Source organism: Anas acuta, chromosome 9 (genome assembly GCF_963932015.1).
Source record: "Anas acuta chromosome 9, bAnaAcu1.1, whole genome shotgun sequence".
Taxonomy (NCBI): domain Eukaryota; kingdom Metazoa; phylum Chordata; class Aves; order Anseriformes; family Anatidae; genus Anas; species Anas acuta.
Genome location: NC_088987.1, coordinates 23,687,667 through 23,708,062, shown reverse-complemented (window position 1 = coordinate 23,708,062; position 20,396 = coordinate 23,687,667). Strand labels below are relative to the sequence as shown.

Here is a 20,396-nt window from a genome sequence, read left to right as displayed (position 1 = left end):
GCATCAGCAACATAAAGGAAAACTTCTGCCTCAAGGAAAAAGAAAAAAAGCATGATTTTGATGGATTGTGCAGGATGAGGAAGACCATTTGATTGATACCCTCGGTCACTGAAAAAATTTCTTCCTGTTGAAAAAATGATTATTTGCTTGAAATTTAGAAAATAATTTAAAATATTTCAAAATACATCAAAGTCTGGAACCAACTACATGTTACTCGCCCATAACCATTGAAAATTTACCATGGTGGACAGTAAAATCCTCAGCATTCACCATCCACTTTTGTAGGACAAAAAGATTGCTGACTTTCTGCCCTATTCTGTATAGGTAACGATACAGAACAAAATACGGAAGTCAGAAGGATGAAGTACAAAGGAACCACCACCTCTTCTACTATTAGTATCTTACGACGCTGAGGATAATACAATTTCAGGATGTCTAACATGTTAAAGGTTGTATTATTTACATGTTGCTTCTAGTACGACGTGTTTTGTTGTTACTCTTTTAATCCTTTAATTAATCTGCTTTCTCTAATAAGGAAGAAAAGTCAGTACATATGACCTGACAAATAGCAAGCCCACACCTTACAATGGTTACGTCAATGAAAAATGCATTTTTACTCAGTTTCTTGGTTTTAAGCATCTTGTTTCTGCCTCCTTCAGAGCTGCAGCCGTAGCTGAATTCTGGTTGTGGAGAAAAAATGTTTCCAGCCCATTTCCAGTGCAAGATCTTTGGTTTCAGGTGTAATTGTATCATACAAGTTCTCCACATTTTTTTTTTTTATTATTATTATTATTTAATTTTTTTTTTACCATTGTGCATTACTGTTACATGTCTAGTTGTAAGAGAAAGTAAAGGCCTAAAATCATCATTTGGCTTATTCATTCCTAACTGATCATTTTATTTGCACAAAATGTGATCAGACAACACAGCCACCAAATACGGGGGTCACTCGGTGTAAGCTGCTTGCCTGCTGTCTTGGAAGACGCAGCATTAGGAACAACTCACAGTGATGGCAGCGGAAGTTTTGCCCAGTGCTGTTGACGCAAGATATGACACTTCTGTGAAACGTGTGGAGTTTCGTTTAGTATGACATCGAAGGCCTCTCTACCACACTACAAACAGGGCAGATGTATTGCCACAGACTTTCCTGGTATGTAATTCCTATGGCCCCACTGAAATCTATGCAGCTGTGTAAGCTTACACTGAAAAATTTGGCAGGATGTAGAAGACAAATCGCAAATACAAACTTGTTTTATGGCAAGTAAAAGGAGCCAAATGCGTTTGTTCCTGGTCCTATTCACAATTGCATTTGGACTTATAACAGAAACACTCTTTCAGAAGCCTTAAGCGAGTAAGGCCATTCCTCAGGAGATGTTTCCCCCTCTCAGAGTGCCTCCATAAACAGAATTGTGTGGAAATGTTACATTTTAAAGAGGCAGAAAAAATGACGTCCAGTGTTCTTTAAGTCTCTGCTATCTTTCCCTAGCCGTTCTCCTGCTCCTGCAGAAGCAGCCAGCGCCCAGCCCGCAGCTCGGCCCAGCCGCCCCCCCCGGCGCCCCGCTCCTGTCAGCGTCCCCAGGGCCGGGCCGGCGGTCGCGGCGCTGCCCCGGCTGCCGCCCGCGCCGGGCCCCGGGCTCCCCCTGGCGGGAGCAGCCGCCGGCAACCCGAGGCGGCCTGGCCCGGGGCCGCGGCCTGCATGGCGGTGCTGCCCGCTCGGGCCGGCTGAGGTCCTCTACAAAATAAACCGAGCCTGAGCCCGAGCTTGTGCCGGGAGGCACTGAGAGGCCTCTGACAGCGCCTTTGCAAAACGCGGTCGGTGCCTGAGCGGCGGGGGCCAACGCAGGGCCTCCGTGCATCGTCTGTTTGAAATGCGCTGCCTCTGTGTTACTGGGAAGGAAGCGGTACCTAGAGGAAAGCGAAGGCCCTTTGAAATACACATTGGGTACCCTGGAGAGCCGAATTTTTGCTCAACTACAGGGAGAGGAGAAACGGTGCCACGCTTTGGGTAACAAAGACCAGTGCTCAGCTCACCCTGTGAGGGTGTCAGACAGGACGGGAGCGTGGAGCCCCTGACAGTCCTGGGGCTGGGACTGTCCCTCAACACCTCCCGTCCTCGGGGCTCAGCAGCAAGAATCACAGAATCACAGAATCACAGATTTTCTAGGTTGGAAGAGACCTCAAGATCATCGAGTCCAACCTCTGACCTAACACTAACAGTCCCCACTAAACCATATCCCTAAGCTCTACATCTAAACGTCTTTTAAAGACTTCCAGGGATGGTGACTCCACCACCTCCCTGGGCAGCCTGTTCCAGTGTCTAACAACCCTTTCAGTAAAGAAGTTCTTCCTAACATCTAACCTAAAACTCCCCTTGTGCAACTTAAGCCCATTCCCCCTCGTCCTGTCACCAGGCACGTGGGAGAACAGGCCAACCCCCACCTCGCTACAGCCTCCTTTAAGGTATCTGTAGAGAGTGATAAGGTCGCCCCTGAGCCTCCTCTTCTCTAGGCTGAACAAGCCCAGCTCCTTCAGCCGCTCCTCGTAGGACTTGTTCTCCAGGCCCCTCACCAGCTTCGTCACCCTTCTCTGGACCCGCTCAAGCACCTCGATGTCCTTCTTGTAGCAAGGGGCCCAAAACTGAACACAGTACTCGAGGTGCGGCCTCACCAGAGCCGAGTACAGGGGGACGATCACCTCCCTAGCCCTGCTGGTCACAGTGTTTCTGATACAAGCCAGGACGCCGTTGGCCTTCTTGGCCACCTGAGCACACTGCTGGCTCATATTCAGCCGACTGTCCACCATCACTCCCAGGTCCTTCTCTGCCTGGCAGCTCTCCAACCATTCCTCTCCCAGCCTGTAGCTCTGCTTGGGGTTATTGCGCCCCAGGTGCAGGACCCGGCACTTGGCCTTGTTAAACTTCATGCAGTTGACCTCAGCCCATCGGTGCAGCCTATCCAGATCCTCCTGCAGAGCCTTCCTACCCTCGAGCAGATCGACACACGCACCTAACTTGGTGTCATCTGCAAACTTACTGAGGGTGCACTCAATGCCGTCATCCAGATCATTGATGAAGATGTTAAAGAGGACCGGCCCCAGCACCGAGCCCTGGGGGACGCCACTAGTGACTGGCCTCCAACTGGACTTGACTCCATTTACCACAACTCTTTGGGCCCGGCTATCCAGCCAGTTTCTAACCCAACGAAGCGTGCGCCAGTCCAAGCCAAGAGCAGCCAGTTTCTTGAGGAGAATGCTGTGGGAGACGGTGTCAAAAGCCTTGCTGAAGTCAAGGTAGACCACATCCACAGCCTTTCCCTCGTCCACCCAGCGCGTCACTTTGTCATAGAAGGAGATCAGGTTCGTCGAGCAGGATCTACCTTCCATAAACCCATGCTGACTGGGACTGATCGCCTGCTTGCCCTTCAAGTGCCGCATGATGACTCCCAAGAGGATCTGCTCCATGAGCTTCCCTGGTACTGAGGTCAAACTGACAGGCCTGTAGTTCCCCGGGTCAGCCCTCCGGCCCTTCTTGTAGATGGGCGTCACATTCGCTAGCCGCCAGTCAGCTGGGACCTCCCCCGATAGCCAGGACTGTTGATAAATGATGGATAGTGGCTTGGCCAGCTCCTCTGCCAGTTCTCTCAGATCCCTTGGGTGGATCCCATCCGGCCCCATCAACTTGTGCACATCCAAGTGCTGTACCAGGTCACCAACCAGTTCTTCGTGGATAGTGAGGGCCACATCCTGCTCCCCATCCCCTTCCACCAGCTCAGGGTACTGGGTATCCAGAGAACAACCGGTATTGCCGCTAAAGACTGAGGCAAAGAAGACATTGAGCACCTCCGCCTTTTCCTCATCTCTTGTAACTAAGTTCCCCCCCGCATCCAGTAAAGGATGGAGATTCTCCTTTGTCCTCCTTTTTGTGTTGATGTATTTATAAAAGCGTTTTTTGTTATCTTTAACGGCAGTAGCCAGATTGAGCTCCAGATGAGCTTTGGCCTTCCTAATTTTGTCCCTGCACAGCCTCGCTACATCCTTATAGTCCTCCCTAGTGGCCTGCCCACTTTTCCAAAGATTATAAACCCTCTTTTTTCTCCTAAGCTCAAGCCATAGTTCTCTGTTGAGCCAGGCTGGTCTTCTTCCCCGCTGGCTCATCTTTGGGCACATGGGGACAGACCGCTCCTGCGCCATTAGGATTTGCCTCTTGAAGAGCGCCCAGCCTTCCTGGACCCCTCTGCCCTTCAGAACCGCCTCCCAAGGGATTCCACCAACTAGTGTCCTGAGCAGCCCAAAGTCAGCCCTCCGAAAGTCCAATACAGTGGTTTTACTGGTTCCCTTCCTGGCCTCGCCAAGAATAGTGAACTCCACCATTTCGTGGTCACTCTGCCCAAGACAGCTCCCGACAATCACATCCTCCACCAGTCCTTCTCTGTTTGTGAAGAGAAGGTCTAGCAGGGCACCACCCCTGGTAGGTTCACTAATCAGCTGCGTCAGGAAGCTATCTTCCACTTTCTCCAGAAACCTCCTAGACTGCTTCCTCTGGGCTGTGTTGTGCTTCCAGGATATGTCAGGGAAGTTGAAGTCCCCCACGAGTACAAGCGCTGAAGATTTCGCAACTTCTGTCAGCTGCCTGTAGAACTCCTCATCCGTCTCCTCATCCTGGTTCGGCGGTCTATAGCAGACCCCGACCAGGACACTAGCCTTGTTGTCCCTGCTGATCCTAACCCAAAGGGACTCGATCTTGTCATTCCTAGCCTCGAGTTCTACAACATCGAAAGACTCTCTAATATAGAGAGCCACACCGCCACCCCTTCTGTGCTGCCTGTCCCTTCTGAAGAGCTTATAGCCAGGCATTGCAGCACTCCAGTCATGAGAGTGGTCCCACCACGTTTCCGTGATGGTAACCAAGTCATAGCCTGCCTGCTGCACGATGGATTCCAGCTCCTCCTGTTTGTTACCCATGCTGCGTGCATTGGTGTAGATGCACTTCAGCTGGGCCTTTACCTTATCCTCCGGCCTTGCCATTGCTCCCCCTGGCACAGCTCCAACAATCCTTGCTTCAGCCCCATCCCCCTTCTCACCTAGTTTAAAGCCCTATCAATGAGCCCCGCCAGCTCCTGGCCAAGGATCCTTTTTCCCCTAAAGGATAGGGACCCGTCTACGGCCATCAGACCAGGTGCTGAGTAAACTGTCCCATGGTCGAAAAACCCAAGATTTCTGCGTTGGCACCAGCCCCGGAGCCACGTGTTTAACAGGTGGGCTTTCCTTGTCCTCTCCGTACCCCTCCCTGTCAACGTAGGGATGGACGAAAACACTACCTGCACTCCCGCTCCGTCCACTAACCGTCCCAGCCCCCTAAAGTCTCTTTTGATAGCCTTCAGGCTTCTGTCTTCAATGTCGTCACTGCCCGCCTGGACTATCAGAAGCGGATAGGACACCAGCAGGACACCCCTCGGCCAAAGGGGTCAGGACACAGCTACTGCTGACAAACCCAAGGGTGGCACGGCAGCCAGCTCTTCCTTCCATCCTTCCTGTGGAGACAGCATGCCTGCTGCAAAAGCCTCCAGATTTTTTCATTTTCCACCTTCCCTGCGCTTTTTAATTGTAATAAAAATTTGATAAATTTGATGTCTTTATGGTAGAGTACATGTAACTTTGGTATATTGTTTTCCCCCGTTTGAAAATCTGAACATGCTATTTCATAATTCCATACAGAACAGCACACCAAACTGCACATAAATTGGTCTGGAATTAAAACTCATACTATTGGGACAAATTTTTATTTTTATTTTTAAATACTGCTGAAATGAGGGATCAGAGCATGCCATTACCACTTGTAATAGGTTATTTCTTTGTGCCCAAATTTTTACTATTACGCAAGTTAACACTTTTTAGGATTTTCGTAAGTTCCAGAACATCCAAGGCTTTGTGTTAAACTAATGAAAATTTTATGGCCCTCCACAGCACCTTAATCCTACTCTACTACATGCTCTGCAATTGACAGATGTATATTAATAAATAACATAACTTCTGTCCATTCTCTTCCTCTCCTTTAATCACTTTTATTGTCTCATCCTTTACTTGTTACCCAGTTGCAGAATCAACCCTTTTATCCTCACACTGAAGACGTGAATTCAGCAAGCTTATCTACCTCAATCTGCCCTTCATCTCTAAATTCATGACATGCACTCTATTCTTATCTCGGCATTTTCTTCTGCACTGTCTGTACACTGCCTTGTATGTTTTGTGCTCACTTGCACTCACACTCAATAAACTCACACCCACTAAAGAACCTGTAATGTCTTTCCAGCCATACCATAGGAACAGCTGTACAGCCACAGCCTCTTGAACTATCAGCAGTCTTTTAGAGAATTTTTCTTGAGCCACATAGACTTGAAGTAATAAAAAGCCTGCGAGTAACCTCAGCCTGGCACAATTTGGAGTCTGTACTCTGTACCAGAGACATGTCCTGTTCTCCATACTAAAAGGTTAATCTGTCTCTCTGAAGCCTCTCCAGGAGCATCTAGCTGTCACATCAGTTTCAAGATGACTAAACCTGTTTTTTATCTTCCTCCTAAGGTCTCACCATTACTTGTGCTTTCAGTAACTGTAAAACCCATAACTTGACAGGCTTCATTCTAGGTTCCTACAGCACCCCTGGGGATAAGAATCAAGTTATTTTTCTCTTTAATATGCTTAAATGCAATTTTGAGACATTCAGAGCTGCAAAAATAATCTTCCTAGATTGTGGCTCTAAATACATTATCTTTCCATCCTTCCAATTACCTGTTGCTGCACTGAGCAAGAAGTTGGAAAGAGTGACCTCTCAAAGACCATTCCAACCCAGCCTATGTCGTCCTATGATTTTTCTCTTTTTCCACCAACAAATTGTTTCTCATTCTTTTGGGACTTCCAGCCTCTCTTCCCCTATTTGCTCTCCCTCATTCAGCATTGAGAGTCTACCTGTAGCTCCAATGAGCCAATAGCAACAACCTCTGTTGTTTGCCATTCAAATTTCCAATTCAGCATGTTTGTACTATTTCCCATACTCTCCTGATACTTGGAAGTAGATTCCAAGCAAGCTAGCAAGCACAAAGTCATTTCTTTCTCCTCTTGCACTTCTTAAAGCTCCTTCATGCAAGGTCTATAAAACTCTTGAAAAAAATTCTCTTTCCTTGTGTTCCTGTATTTATTCAGAATTTTAGGTCTTTTGCTAAAGGTTTAAAATGTAAGCTCTCTAGCAATAGCAATAATTTGTTGTTTGTTAATGAGTCTAGCATAAGGGAATCCTGGTCTGTGGTTCGAGTTCATAGACACTACAGTGATACAAACCGTAATACAAAGCATAGCTTTTACATTTCAAATACTTAATCCTGGAAGTTGTGCATAACATCCAACCATGAATTACAATGATATTTCCTGGTTTGTTGCATTCATTACATATAACAAAAAGCCTGCAGGATAAGTGCCATTTCTCTAACAGCCTAAGATCTAGTTTTCATTCTTCATGTTTAGTTGTTTGTGTACAGATGATTATTGCATTGTCACAAACTTAAAGTAAAGTAGACAGATTGATGATTACAGTAATATGAGATGTAACAAAAACAACATACTGCATAACAAGGCAAAAATTTTAAAATATATTTATATATCTATGTGTGTGTGTGTACATATATATAAAAAAATATACATTATATATATATATATATTTACCATTTCAAATCTGCATGAAACTTGAGAAAGTCTGGCAATATTTTCAAGTTCCAGAAAGGAAATGATGTCCTGGAGCAATGGGACAGGAAGCCGATCCAGGAAGTCGTATTTACCCCGGCACAGATTGAGGACATGTTCCAGAACCTTGGCACCAAACTACAGTAATTTGAACTGTGATTAAAAAAAAAATCCCAAGAGACAACAGATTTGTAAAAGCCTGAAATTTCTTCCCAATAATCTCACATTATTCACATAAACAATAATAATAATAAAAAAATCAGCTCTAATTTTTTGGTTGTTTTCTAGAAAAAAGAGCACATAATATCTAAAAGTAAATATTAGCAATAGATAACATTTCCAGTTCATATTGAGAGTTATCAGTATCTACAGCTTATGCAGTAAAACGTGTCTATTGTTAAAACAACATGTAAAAAAAACCCAACCAACAAAATCAATAACACCCCCCGTACATAGAGCAAACTCATTTCAACTGAGAAACATTAAAACAGCAGGAAAACTGAACTGAAACTTGCCCAGATCCATTTTGCCCACTTGTCCACATAGATATGTATATATTTACATAAAATCTGTGCTATTTATGCAAGAGGATGTTACTAAAAGAACTGAAAAATTACTTTAGCTGCATGCTGTGGGGAAAATGATGGCTCTGACATGAGAAGTCCCTCCAGTTATGCTTCTTATCTTGCATAAAACCAGTAACATAAAATTGAAGACCATCATCCTCCATAGTGACATGACATTTTTTTTTGACTTATTCACATCGTGATCCAGTACAACACCAAATTCTTTTTCTATGGATCTGCTACTTAATGAGCTTCTTCCCATCCTGCATGCATACAGTTGATTATTTCTGCTTCAGTTTCCGCCTTGGAACTTGTTGTTTTGAATTTAACAGTTTCTTCAGATCGTTTATCTAATTTATCAACTTGCTTTGAAATAAATTTTAATAATGTGACATAGCTTGGCTATTTTAGAAATATATTTAGCTGTATTTATATTGACTTATATACGCGTCTGCCAATTACTGTAGACCTAATAATGAAAGTTACTCCAGAACTCCAGGTTTTCTGTAAGATTTTTATCCTAAGAGTGCTGCATACTACTTGACGACTTGTACTCTTTGTTCATTCACCCAGAAATTTAGATCTCTCTTCTCTTGGCCTACACTACCACGAATTAATTTTCCTTCCTTGTAAAACCATAATGAAAATCTAGGCATACACAAAATCTTGCTCTTATCTCTTGCTTTATTGAGATTATGAGATGAAATACGGTATCTTGAACTTCACTATCCAAAAAGGAAACAAAAATCAAAACAAAGATGGATACGTATAGTTGTATTACTAGTTGATATAAGTTTACTAGACTGTGAATGTTCATTCTAGAATGTTTATTTCTTAAATTTTCCATTGGATACTTCAAATGCTTGTATAGGATATTGATTAAATGTTCCATTTCCATGGTGTCTATTCTTCCTAACCCCACTAGAAATAATTTAAACTTAAAAAACAAAACAAAACAGATTTTCTCAAAATAAATAAATAAATAAATACATCTGTGAATACTCAGATGAGGAACAGGTTAACTCCCCTAGCAGGAGTCAAAAAGGAGCTGTAAAAATAGCTGATTGTATGGAATGGCAACAGCTATGGTTGGAAGTAATATCAATATGACAATACAGCAGCTGAACAAAATAAAATATCTGTATTTTATGTTAAAATTTTACTAAAAACCAATGGGAAATCTCCATGCATAATTTTAAATGCAATTTTAGAAAAAGGAAGAAATAACTAATTGTTAGGAAGGAAAAACAGCTGTGGCTTTCAATACTTCCTGTAGGATACAAAACCTCTGAATAATCCCATCAACAGAGACTTTTCTATTATCTTTCTGGTTTCCAGGCTTTGGAAAACAGCTCTATACATTTACATTTTGAGGTTTATTTAGTAGCATCCCCACCGCCTTTCTATATTTGGCTGTATATTCCTAAGCTCATCTAACACCCGTTGCACTCGGTGTAGAACAGCTTGGGAATCCATGTAGCTCGAGACATGGCCATATGAATAAGCATGCTGGCACAGAGCACTATAAGGAGCTACCTAGCTATTAACAATAAAAATGTTTCTTTCTGGCCTATTTTTGTTGCTAATATCTCTGTCATTTGTTCTTTAATGAAACTATCAGTGTTGCTAGGATTTATTCTGTATTTAAAGTTACTGTTATGTCTTTTTGTTTTTCTGCGCTTCCTCCATTAATCTATATTAATGAATTCACATACAAAAGCCTGTTAGCCAAAGCAATCACATCTTTCATTAAAGTTATTACAGATCCTTATTGCTAGATTATTCCATTATATGCCACAGCAAATTTGTAATTATTTTTATTATCTTACTATGAAGAGATGAATCACTCAAAAAATGCTCCTGGGATTCTTTAATTTCTCCAGGTTTTGACTCACAAAATTTATTCCGGAGAGATCATCCACCACCTGAAAATTACCTACAGCTGGGGAAGAAAAAGAAAAAAAAAAAAGGCAAGAAGAAATGAATAAAGCTCCATGAGATAAATACTTTACTAGGATTCAGGATTCTAGTTATGTAATTATTTCTGCATTCCCCAAACAAAGTTATCATAAGGGATCAGGCCATGGTTTCATTAACAACGGCCTTACAACATGCTTCAAAGGAAAATAAATATCCCATAATGCATCTAGACAAGTGTGAAATGTTTTTACACACAAATAATTTTTTTCCAATCCCTGAATGCGAATTGCTTGTAGAAATTAGAACACCTTTAATGACATCTCAACCTGCAAAATGATGAATAATCTTTTTATTTTTCATTTAGTGGCAGAAATACAGTTGATCAGACATTAAATTAGGTCATTAAGTAGAAATACCCATTCAACTGTTCAAGCATTCAACAGTGACAGCATTAAAGGTTGAATTGTTGTTTTAACATTTTGTCAAAATTAACAGGATAGTTCAAGCGTCAGCACTCAGACTGCCTGAAAACTCAGGAAAAAGCTCTATAGAAGTACACATTTAACTCATATTCTGGGAGAAAAAAAAAGAAAAGATTAAGGAAAGGAAAGGAAAGGAAAGGAAAGGAAAGGAAAGGAAAGGAAAGGAAAGGAAAGGAAAGGAAAGGAAAGGAAAGGAAAGGAAAGGAAAGGAAAGGAAAGGAAAGGAAAGGAAAAGAAAAGAAAAGAAAAGAAAAGAAAAGAAAAGAAAAGAAAAGAAAAGAAAAGAAAAGAAAAGAAAAGAAAAGAAAAGAAAAGAAAAGAAAAGAAAAGAAAAGAAAAGCTTTTTTTCTTTACAGAATACAGCTGAGACAAAAGATAGTATAATATACCTAGTGAATTATTTAGCCATGAAAATGATGGAGAACAAGTGGCCCTGGATACCAGGAATTCTCCCCCAAGTTCTCTTCAAACATCACATATATGCTTGAACAGTGTCAGCTTTTAATATCTACTTTTGCTTTGTTGCTGTCACAGCTGGGTCTACAGGAAAGCGAAGTGTCTTCCTTCACATAAATTGCTGGAAAAGATCACGATACAAGACAGAAGTTGGACTCAGTTGCTGCTGTGGTAAAGTTGGATAAAAAAAAGGTAGTCTTACTAGTATTAAATCTGTGTTATTTGCTCCCATATGCTTGATACAAGTCAGGATTGTACACTGGTATATGTATACATAGATTCCTGACACACTAAGTGATAAATTGTTTGTTTTATATACACCTATGCATGTTTTCTAATGTACACATAGCTGATATTCCTATTGTTAATCTGTAAATTCTTACTATTTTTTTCTACCAGCATGTAGAAAAGGAAAATTAAAAGCAAGCGTTGGCTTAACTATCAATAAGCCACAGATGACTACTCACATTTACTGACCGAAGAATGCAGAGTTAAACTTTTCACTATAAATCTTAGACATAACAGTGGTCTATATCTAACATGAGATTTAACTTCAGAGCTCTCCACTATTTCAGTGTCAATATATAGGATTTTCAAATTGAAAATAATTAAATATTTGTAACTCCCAGTAAGTTGAATTCACTTTCATTATTAAACTTTCAAGTTAAAGCTCAGATTCCAGACTAGTCTGCCAAGGCAGGCCCACACAAATCATTTCTCTATTTTTCAAGTCTTGCTTCTATCCTGTTGATATCTCATATACAGTACCAGCCCAACATGTACAAATATAGCCAGCTATAACTCATCATTTTGATGTTTCTTGTGGATAGTGTATCATTATAGTGGTGAATTAGAGTTACTAAATCATCTTTCAGATAGTAAAGACACAAAATAGCTTCAATTAACTCCCAGACTTATCAATGATATTCTGTAAAAATAACTCTTACTATGGGAATAGGAGAACAAACATCCCGCTCGGTTGCATAAGTTCATCCTATTTTACAACGACATGCATAACCTTTATTCTTTTACAATGAAACAGTTGCCTCTGAAGGAGAAAAATACATTTATCCAATCTGCATTTAAAATTTGGTGTGCAAACATTTTAAAATAGCTAACATTTTTATAACATACACATACAGTATAGACTACAACTTTGCTAAAATAATGTCACTTAAGATACTAGCAGTAATATGAGACTTCAATGCAAACAGGGATTATGAACTGCTTGTCATTGCTTCAATGATGATCCTAGTACCTGGGAAGGCTTCAGAACTAGTACTTTTGTAGCCCTCCACAGGGATAACGACAGCAAACTACTGTACTGTACTTCCAAAAGCTCTTTTTATCTCTAGCAGTGTAGAAAGAATCAGCACGTGAGGCTACTTCCACGCTTATTTGTGGAAAACAGTAGGTGAGAACAAGGTCAGAACAAAACTGATACACAAATGGAGAAATAAAAGGCATCTTTCCTCACGTTCCTCAGCTTGCATACCCTTCAAAATGGTATGCAAGAAATAGGGAAGGATCATTGCTAAAGGAGAAAAGAAAACCATTTAACATGCCTTTTCTTCATCTTTTCTTTGTATTGTTGGAAGTGCCATTTATTTAAAAACAAGAAAAACAGAACTACCACCAAAACAGACAACCACCATTACAAACAAGCAAGCAAACTAAAAATCCAAGACCCCTTCCTGGAACAGAAATAGCAAGTGTAACTAAAAAAGAAAATAGTGCCTCTACCCCTAAACCACCTGCCAAAAATTATTAATGATGATGATACTTTTCAACTTCTGAACTTTAACACCTACTGACATTCTTGATTCATTTTCTGTATAACCTTATAGATTTAGCTATGCACTATGTGAGAAGTCTAATTCATTAAATAAATCATGTTGCACAACAGATTACAATTTGTTATGATTAATTATAAAATACATTAATACTTTTCAGTCTAGGATGCATAGTGCAATAAAATTAAGTATACATAGCTAACAGATGCTTGCCTAAATTCTGCACTGGTGTTAACAAGACAAACTTTTCTAGGTAGTATATATATATTTTATTATTGTGTATGAGTATTTATACATAATATAGGTTCATATATATAGAAGTGTACAATAAGGTATTTCATTCAAACAGAGAGAGAGAATAAACCATTAAATGAGATTTTAACTTCATACGATCCAGCCATGAAATGGAACACTAAGTCAATACCTTTATAAATTAAATATGTCATATTTTTAAAACAATTCCAGTAGATGTTTACAAAACTTTATCGTACAATACTAAATTGCAAAGCATTTTAATACTGAAATATGCCAACACTTCAAAATTATAAAAATAAGTAGCTCAGTAATCTCTGATCTTTGTCACTGTTGTACCGAGGTGCACAGTGCTACACAACTATCTGTCAGAATAGGAACACCAGGCCAACACACAGAGGAAGAGAAAAGGCAAAATATTTAAGTAGTTACATAAACACCATGATGCATTTCTAGGCATTTTTTGATTCACAATAGAACAAGCTGTCAAAACCAGTATTCTATTAAAAAACTTCCTTATGTACACAGGACATAACTATAGTTACCCTGTTAATTTGCTGGCACATAGTTAATTCAAAGATAATATTGCATAATTTTGTAATGCTCATCAATTTTGCATAGATTAAAAAGAGGAAGGAATGGAAGGTATTACTAGTGCATCCTGGTTACCATGGACACATTTCATTCTTGATGTTATTTGGAGGCTCAAGTGTTAAAGCAACTGAATACCACATTTCTAACTCTGCTGACATTTCTTCATGAAAGAGATAAGAAGAAACAATGAGCAGAACCAAAACCAAAGAACAGCAGCATCCAACCGAGGCTTTAGGTAAAAAGTCTGAGCATTTTTTTTTAACTAATTAAAATATTTAAGTGATAAATTTACAACAAATTATTATGGAAATATCTATTGTCATAATTAATTTGGATAGTAGAGTATTAGACGCATAGTGCTATTTACATTGTATGAAGAAAATATTTGCAGTTTGTCATATGGTAAGCCATCTTTTCAGGCCATTTTTCAGCCATCTTTTTCTTTTAAGGACTCAAACCTTCCCTTAATTTAATCTATATCTGAAGTTATAGAAATACAGACTCATATGATACAATGAGAAAGCTCAATGAGAAAGCTCTGGGTGATGCTGAAGAAAGCCAGTTGGTGTGAAATATGAAGTCCTGTTATAAAGGCACACAAATGACAAACTCCTGCTCCCCCCCCAAACATTTTTAGGATTTCAGAGTTCTTCAGACTCAGCTTTCTCCTTTGATTAACAAAACCAATAACTCAAAATTTCATTTCTCAGGTTACAGGTTATATAGAGATTAATTATCCCCATTGTTCTCTTAAATTGTTCCAATTAAAAAAATTAAAATATTCATTGGAGGAGGAAGATGATTCCAGAAGCTAGGAAATAGTGCTTGGTGAGACTTAAAAGATCTAGATTCAATTATTTTCCTGTCCCAGATGAATGGCCTAAATACCCAGACTTTCATTTTAGTCATGTATTTGTCACTGCAATCCATCCAAATTCTTATTTCCCCATGCAGTGAGGGAGCCACGGGTCCTAAAAAAAAAAAAAAAACAAAAAACAAAACAAACAAACAAAAAAAAAAAAAAAACAAGAAACATTTGCATTCTCATTTAGTGACTTCTCTCTATATCTTAGAAATTCAGAGCTAAACCAACATGACAGTATTCCTAGATCTTTTGCTAGAGTAAATACAAAGAGAGTCTGAACTGAAGTAAGTTTTTGAGATAAAAAGATCACTGAATAGCTAAGTTTGGATGGACTTCTGGAGATAATTAGCTCACCCCCTCTACTAAAATCTAGGCTGCTCAGCAGCGCCCACCTGGGTTTTGAACATCTCCAAAGGATGGACAGTTCAGATCTTCAATTCAATTCAAAACAGGGCAACCTGTTCCACTGTCTGACTATACCCACAGTAATAAATTGAAACACAAGAAATTTCACTGAAAGATAAGAAAGAACGTTGTTCCTGTCACTGGAAACCAGTGAGAAGAGTGATGTCCTGTCTTCTTTCTTCCCTCCCATCAGCTGCCTGTACACAGTGCTCAGGCCCCTCCGAGCCTTGTCTTCTATGTGCTAAAGAACTCCTACTGGCTCAGCCTCTCTTTGTATGACAGATACTTCGATCTCTTAATCATCTTAGTAGCACTTCACTGGGCTAACTCCAGAATGTCCATGTCTGTCCTGTACCACGAAGCTCAGAACTGGGTATGCTGCTCCAGAAGTGGTCTCCCCAGTGCTGAGTAGAGGGCAAGGACCACCTCCCTCGACCTACAGGGAATGCTCTTCCTAATGCAGCCCTCTGTGCTGCAAAGTTACACTGCTGCCTTGTGGTCATCATCACCCTAAGGACCTTTTCTGCAGGGCTGCTCTTCAGCCAGGCAATCACCAGCCTCACTGAGGCGTGTGGTTATGCTCTCCCATTGTTGAATTTCAGCAGATCCTCATCAGCCCATCAAACCAATACGTCAAGGTCCTTCCAAATGGTGTGGCACACCATTTGTGGTGAGGATCCACCTGGCACATCAACCACTCCTCCTGCTTTCTATCTTCCACAAACTTGCTCAAGGTGCACTGTCTGATTATCCAGGTCATTAATGAGGAGTAAGCTAGATTGGCCCCAGTCAGTTTTGCCCTCTAGCTACACTACTACTGAATGGTCAAAAGCTTTCCACTATTCCAAGCGATTAACTTTATCTTTGTGTCCCTCAGCAAGTTTGAGGCCCCTTTTGGTCTCTATAGTAAATCAAAGATGTTCTGAATGTCGGCCTTGCTGTATGGAGCTTTTGGGAACTGTGATCACCTGAGGACACTTACCTGAAAATCCAAATTTTTGCCTGACCATGCTTCTGTAATATGTAGAGATAAGGTAAATGTTGAGCTGGCTATTTCACTCCCTTGTAAATATAAGAATACGAAGGTAAAGCAAAAATTACTGTTTGCACTAAACGATTAGCTACACAGCACACAATTCACCAGTACTATTCTGAAAGTGACTAATGCTCATATCTGATTACATCATTTGTTCATTCACCAACGAAAATTGTAATGATAGAAGACTACTTAACATGCTGTCACTCTAGATCTCTGTCTCCTTAGTTATTCTGGTGTTACAGAGTTTAAAAACTGGAATTATGTTTTAATGAACATACTGGTGAATCTTGTAAGATGCTGACAGAAAAAAAAAATGAGACCTGTAAGAGGAAAATACTAAGAAGACTATCTCAATTTAGTGATATTTAACTCTACTTTTCCCAATGGATATCACTGTGAAAACAGTTGTAACTGATGGGGACAAAATATACTAAGTTAAACAACCTCAGCAGAAAGACCAGCCTCCCTCATAACTACACTACTTGAATAGAAAAACTTAGCACGTTCACTAATTAAAGTAAGTCTCCAACTGTGCTAGGCTGGTGAGCAAGCAAGCTTTTATTGCTGCTATAGTCACTTCGTAAAAATTTTTACTTTCTGACTGGTTACTCAAGGACAATGTCCCCACTTGTCTTCTGACTAATTAAGCAGTGTAAGTATTGCTACTTGTATGTATTTATGCCTTCTGCCATTTATAACAGGTTTCTATTAAAAATGTCAGTACTCTAGTTCCAGACAGTAATCAATAAACAGAAGTGCGCATAAATATGGATTTTAGTATTTGCATAAGAAAAGTAGTTCTTGTAAGCTAGCAACAATTTAAAGATAAGACTGGTTGATGCAGATTAAACGACCACCTTTAACCATTATTTCTTCTTAATATATTTGAATTCAGATGTAATGAAACTCCTCCATTTATTGAAATACATTGAATAAATTCAAGTGAAAATCAGAACATTGACATAACATATATAAATAAGAACAAAAAGTGATCTACATCTGCATGCAACAGTGCAAGCATTCAGCAAACTGGAATTAAACCAAATATATGCACAGATGCCATTCCGCATTTCATGCATGCATAGTATGAAATCAAATAGGTAAGAGTTGACACCTGTTACATGTAGGAAATTGGATGCTTTTGATGTTCTGGCAAATTATTACCCATTTTGCAAATTTAAAGTAGGGTTTATAACACCAGTGCTCCATTTGACAATTGCTACAAAAGATCTGTTTGCATTTGCTATAGTCCAGGAAGTTATACAGATTACTGTTTTGTTGCCTACACTGATAGGATCACAGTGTACAGGATAGTAGTTTCCTTCTCACGCCCACTCAGTAGCAACAAAAACCACCCCAAAATCAAGTCTTTCTGGCACTTATCAGATATAGTGTAGTTTTCCAGTTTTCTATCACATGTCCTGTTCATCTATACCAAGGATTTTCAAGTGTTAAACCTAATGTGCTGTGCTACAGAGATCTATAAAGGAAAGAAAAACAAAACCAAGAACTTTCTCAGACCATCACACTGGAATTTTGAACAACTTGAAACTATGGATTCTACTCAGTATCACAATAGTTATTAATATATTAGCAATGTAAAAAAAAAGTTGGTATGATTTTGTTGGTGATAATGCTACCAAAATTCTGTATCGAGTAAATAATACAGTAATTCAGATTTTAATATTGATCTTCATAATGGATTCACCATTGAATTTGTTTATACATACTTCCATGGCCTCTGAGAAATCTTCTTCTTCCTAATTCATTCATGCAAGTATTTGTGAGTAGCATTTCGGTGGTGCATTATCACTGCTTTGTTCTCATTGTACTTCTACCAGTGGAGATATTTTTCCAGATTACAGTAATTAAAGGTGAGCAAGCTTATAATTTAAGATATAAATCATAAAGGAGTATAAGTAATGTAATAGTTAGAGGCAATGCAATTCCACATCCCTTCCTCCCCTACTTCTGCTTTGGTTTTGGAGGGGAAAAAAATATTACCATTAATAGCAAGGAAATATAAAAACAATTTAGTTACCAAACAAAATATAGCAGTGATGGCAGTAGAGTAAAGCCTTAAAAGACAACAGCATATGGAAGGAAAGATGACTTCCTGGTGTAAAAGCAAGCAGTTTTGTGAGTTGCTATTAACAAATATTTTGAGTGGATGGAGAAGAAGAGAAAAGAAATGTCACAATTCCAAAATTTCATGTGTAGCAACTACAAAGCTGTTATTTTTTCTTCCACTTCACTCATCTATTCAAAAACATCAAGCCACTTCAGATAAGGAATTAGGGTTGTGCATGTTTATGAGTGCCAAAGGCTGCCACTTACAGCATCCATAACACATTTTAGTAAAATACAGAAGAATCAGAGAATGGCTTGGGTTGGAAGGGACCTTAGGGATCATCTAGTTCCAACCCCCCTGGCAGGGACGCCACCTACTAGATCAGGTAGAAAGAGGTAATAAAAAGCTGGAAGGAAGAGGTAATAATAAAAATATAATAGAAGGAAGAGGTAATAAAAAGCTTGGATTTTTATTTATTTAATTTTTCAGAGAATGCAGAGGGTAAGTCTGTACAAGAAATCTGCTGTCTTGATATTGTCTCTTTCCTTCCCCTCAGTTACATTCCTCTTTTATTCCTATATTAGTATTTTTCCTCATCCATTTTCCCTGAACTTGCAGGGAAATTAATAAATAAAATAATAATAAAAAATAAAAAAATACACAAAAAAGCACAAACACAAAACACAGATGCTTACAGCACAGATGCATTGGAGGCCAACTTACTCCCTCATACAGACCTGTGCACATGGATCAGAGGAAACAATACAAAACCAGGACAATGACAGATGAAAAAAAGGGGAGGGGGTACGTGCTGAGAGGAAAGCAACACTATCAGAGGGAATAAAGAATGACTCTCGAGGATCAGAGTCTGCAATTATGAGCATACTTGCCATTTATTAACGTGATTAAACAGGCAGACCTAGATAAGACCACCACAAAGAGATTATTCCACTATTTAACAGAACAAAGGATGCTAGCTAAGTGTGAGACATAACATTCCTTTCCAGATGGATAAGGCACTGACAGGTTTTATATGAAGCAGTTTCTTTCAGTTTCCTCCTTCTTACTTCAGTTTCAAGGTCTCTTTGTTAAATTTCAGGTCTAGTCTATGCTTTAAATTTTGCACTTTTCTTCCTCCTCCCCTTTGCCCCCCTTTCCATTAGAGTAAGGAGCCAAATAATGGAACCGTTGGACTCCCTGCTTTGTGTATAAAAGTCCTGGAGTACAGCAGTGTTACAATGTAAAGTCCTTTTCCAGGGAATCTGCATCTCCTGTAGCAGCCTGTGAATATAACTGGCAATCCTTTTTATTACAGATGAAGTCTTAGTTCAACCATCTCATTACTCCCTTCTCAGATATTTATCATCCTGAATTGTACATCCGCAATCAGTCTCACCTACTCTCTGCTGAAAATTGCCTTCCTACGTTATATGGCCAGCTCACTTTCAGCACCATCTCTTACTCTAAACTCTGAGAAACACTTATTGCATTGGCCCCCCCAAATCCCATCACACTTTTTAAGAACAAACGCTCTCAGCGTGGTTTTCAAGGTTCCCTTGCTGTTTATTTACATCTTTAATTCCATCCGATCAAATGACAGGGGCACTAAAGAATCCATCACATTGTGCAAGTGTTCTGATATACTTGATTACTACCTGTGTCTCTGGTTTTCCATAAACAGGTGTGACAAATATGCCCTTTTTCTCAATTATCAACTCGGCACCAAAGGTAGGATCTGTTTCTTCAAGCACTGATTTTGTTCAGTCCAACTCTATTTAATATTATTTTTAACATGAAATTGACACTTACTACCTGTAGGTTTCAGAGTTATTGGAAATTGCATAGAAAGGAATTATTGCACAATTCAGCTTCAGCACCAGCTTAGCTCATGCTGAAATCTATCCTTTCATTATCAGTTGCCACGATAAGTTGATATCTATGTATATTAAAAACATACATTGCATTTCCTGCCAGAAATATCTGCCTGCTCTTTTGATACTTCCCAGCCATACAGCTTCTCTTGCCTGCAGTCCCCATCTGTTGCCATTCCTTTCACTGTATTGTTCACTGTCATCCTATTATGCTATTTAGAACTCTGATTTCAGACACTATTTTAGGTTTCAGCTTCTACGATATTATTTTGCCTTTTTCAACACATGACTAATAACTTCACTGTGCACTGACTTCTAGTGCTTTCCTATGGGTACTACAATTCTCCAGAAAAC

General features: G+C 39.7%; 1 protein-coding gene across 1 annotated transcript; it reads right to left on the bottom strand.

The window, feature by feature from the left end:
• Window positions 1–613: 613 nt before the first annotated feature.
• On the bottom strand, window positions 614–20,245 carry FBXO36 (F-box protein 36). The gene is given in 6 exon segments (XM_068692387.1): window positions 614–760; window positions 7,711–7,866; window positions 9,094–9,215; window positions 10,124–10,209; window positions 10,211–10,230; window positions 20,129–20,245. Coding segments are annotated over 6 exon segments (648 nt in total).
• Window positions 20,246–20,396: the final 151 nt, after the last annotated feature.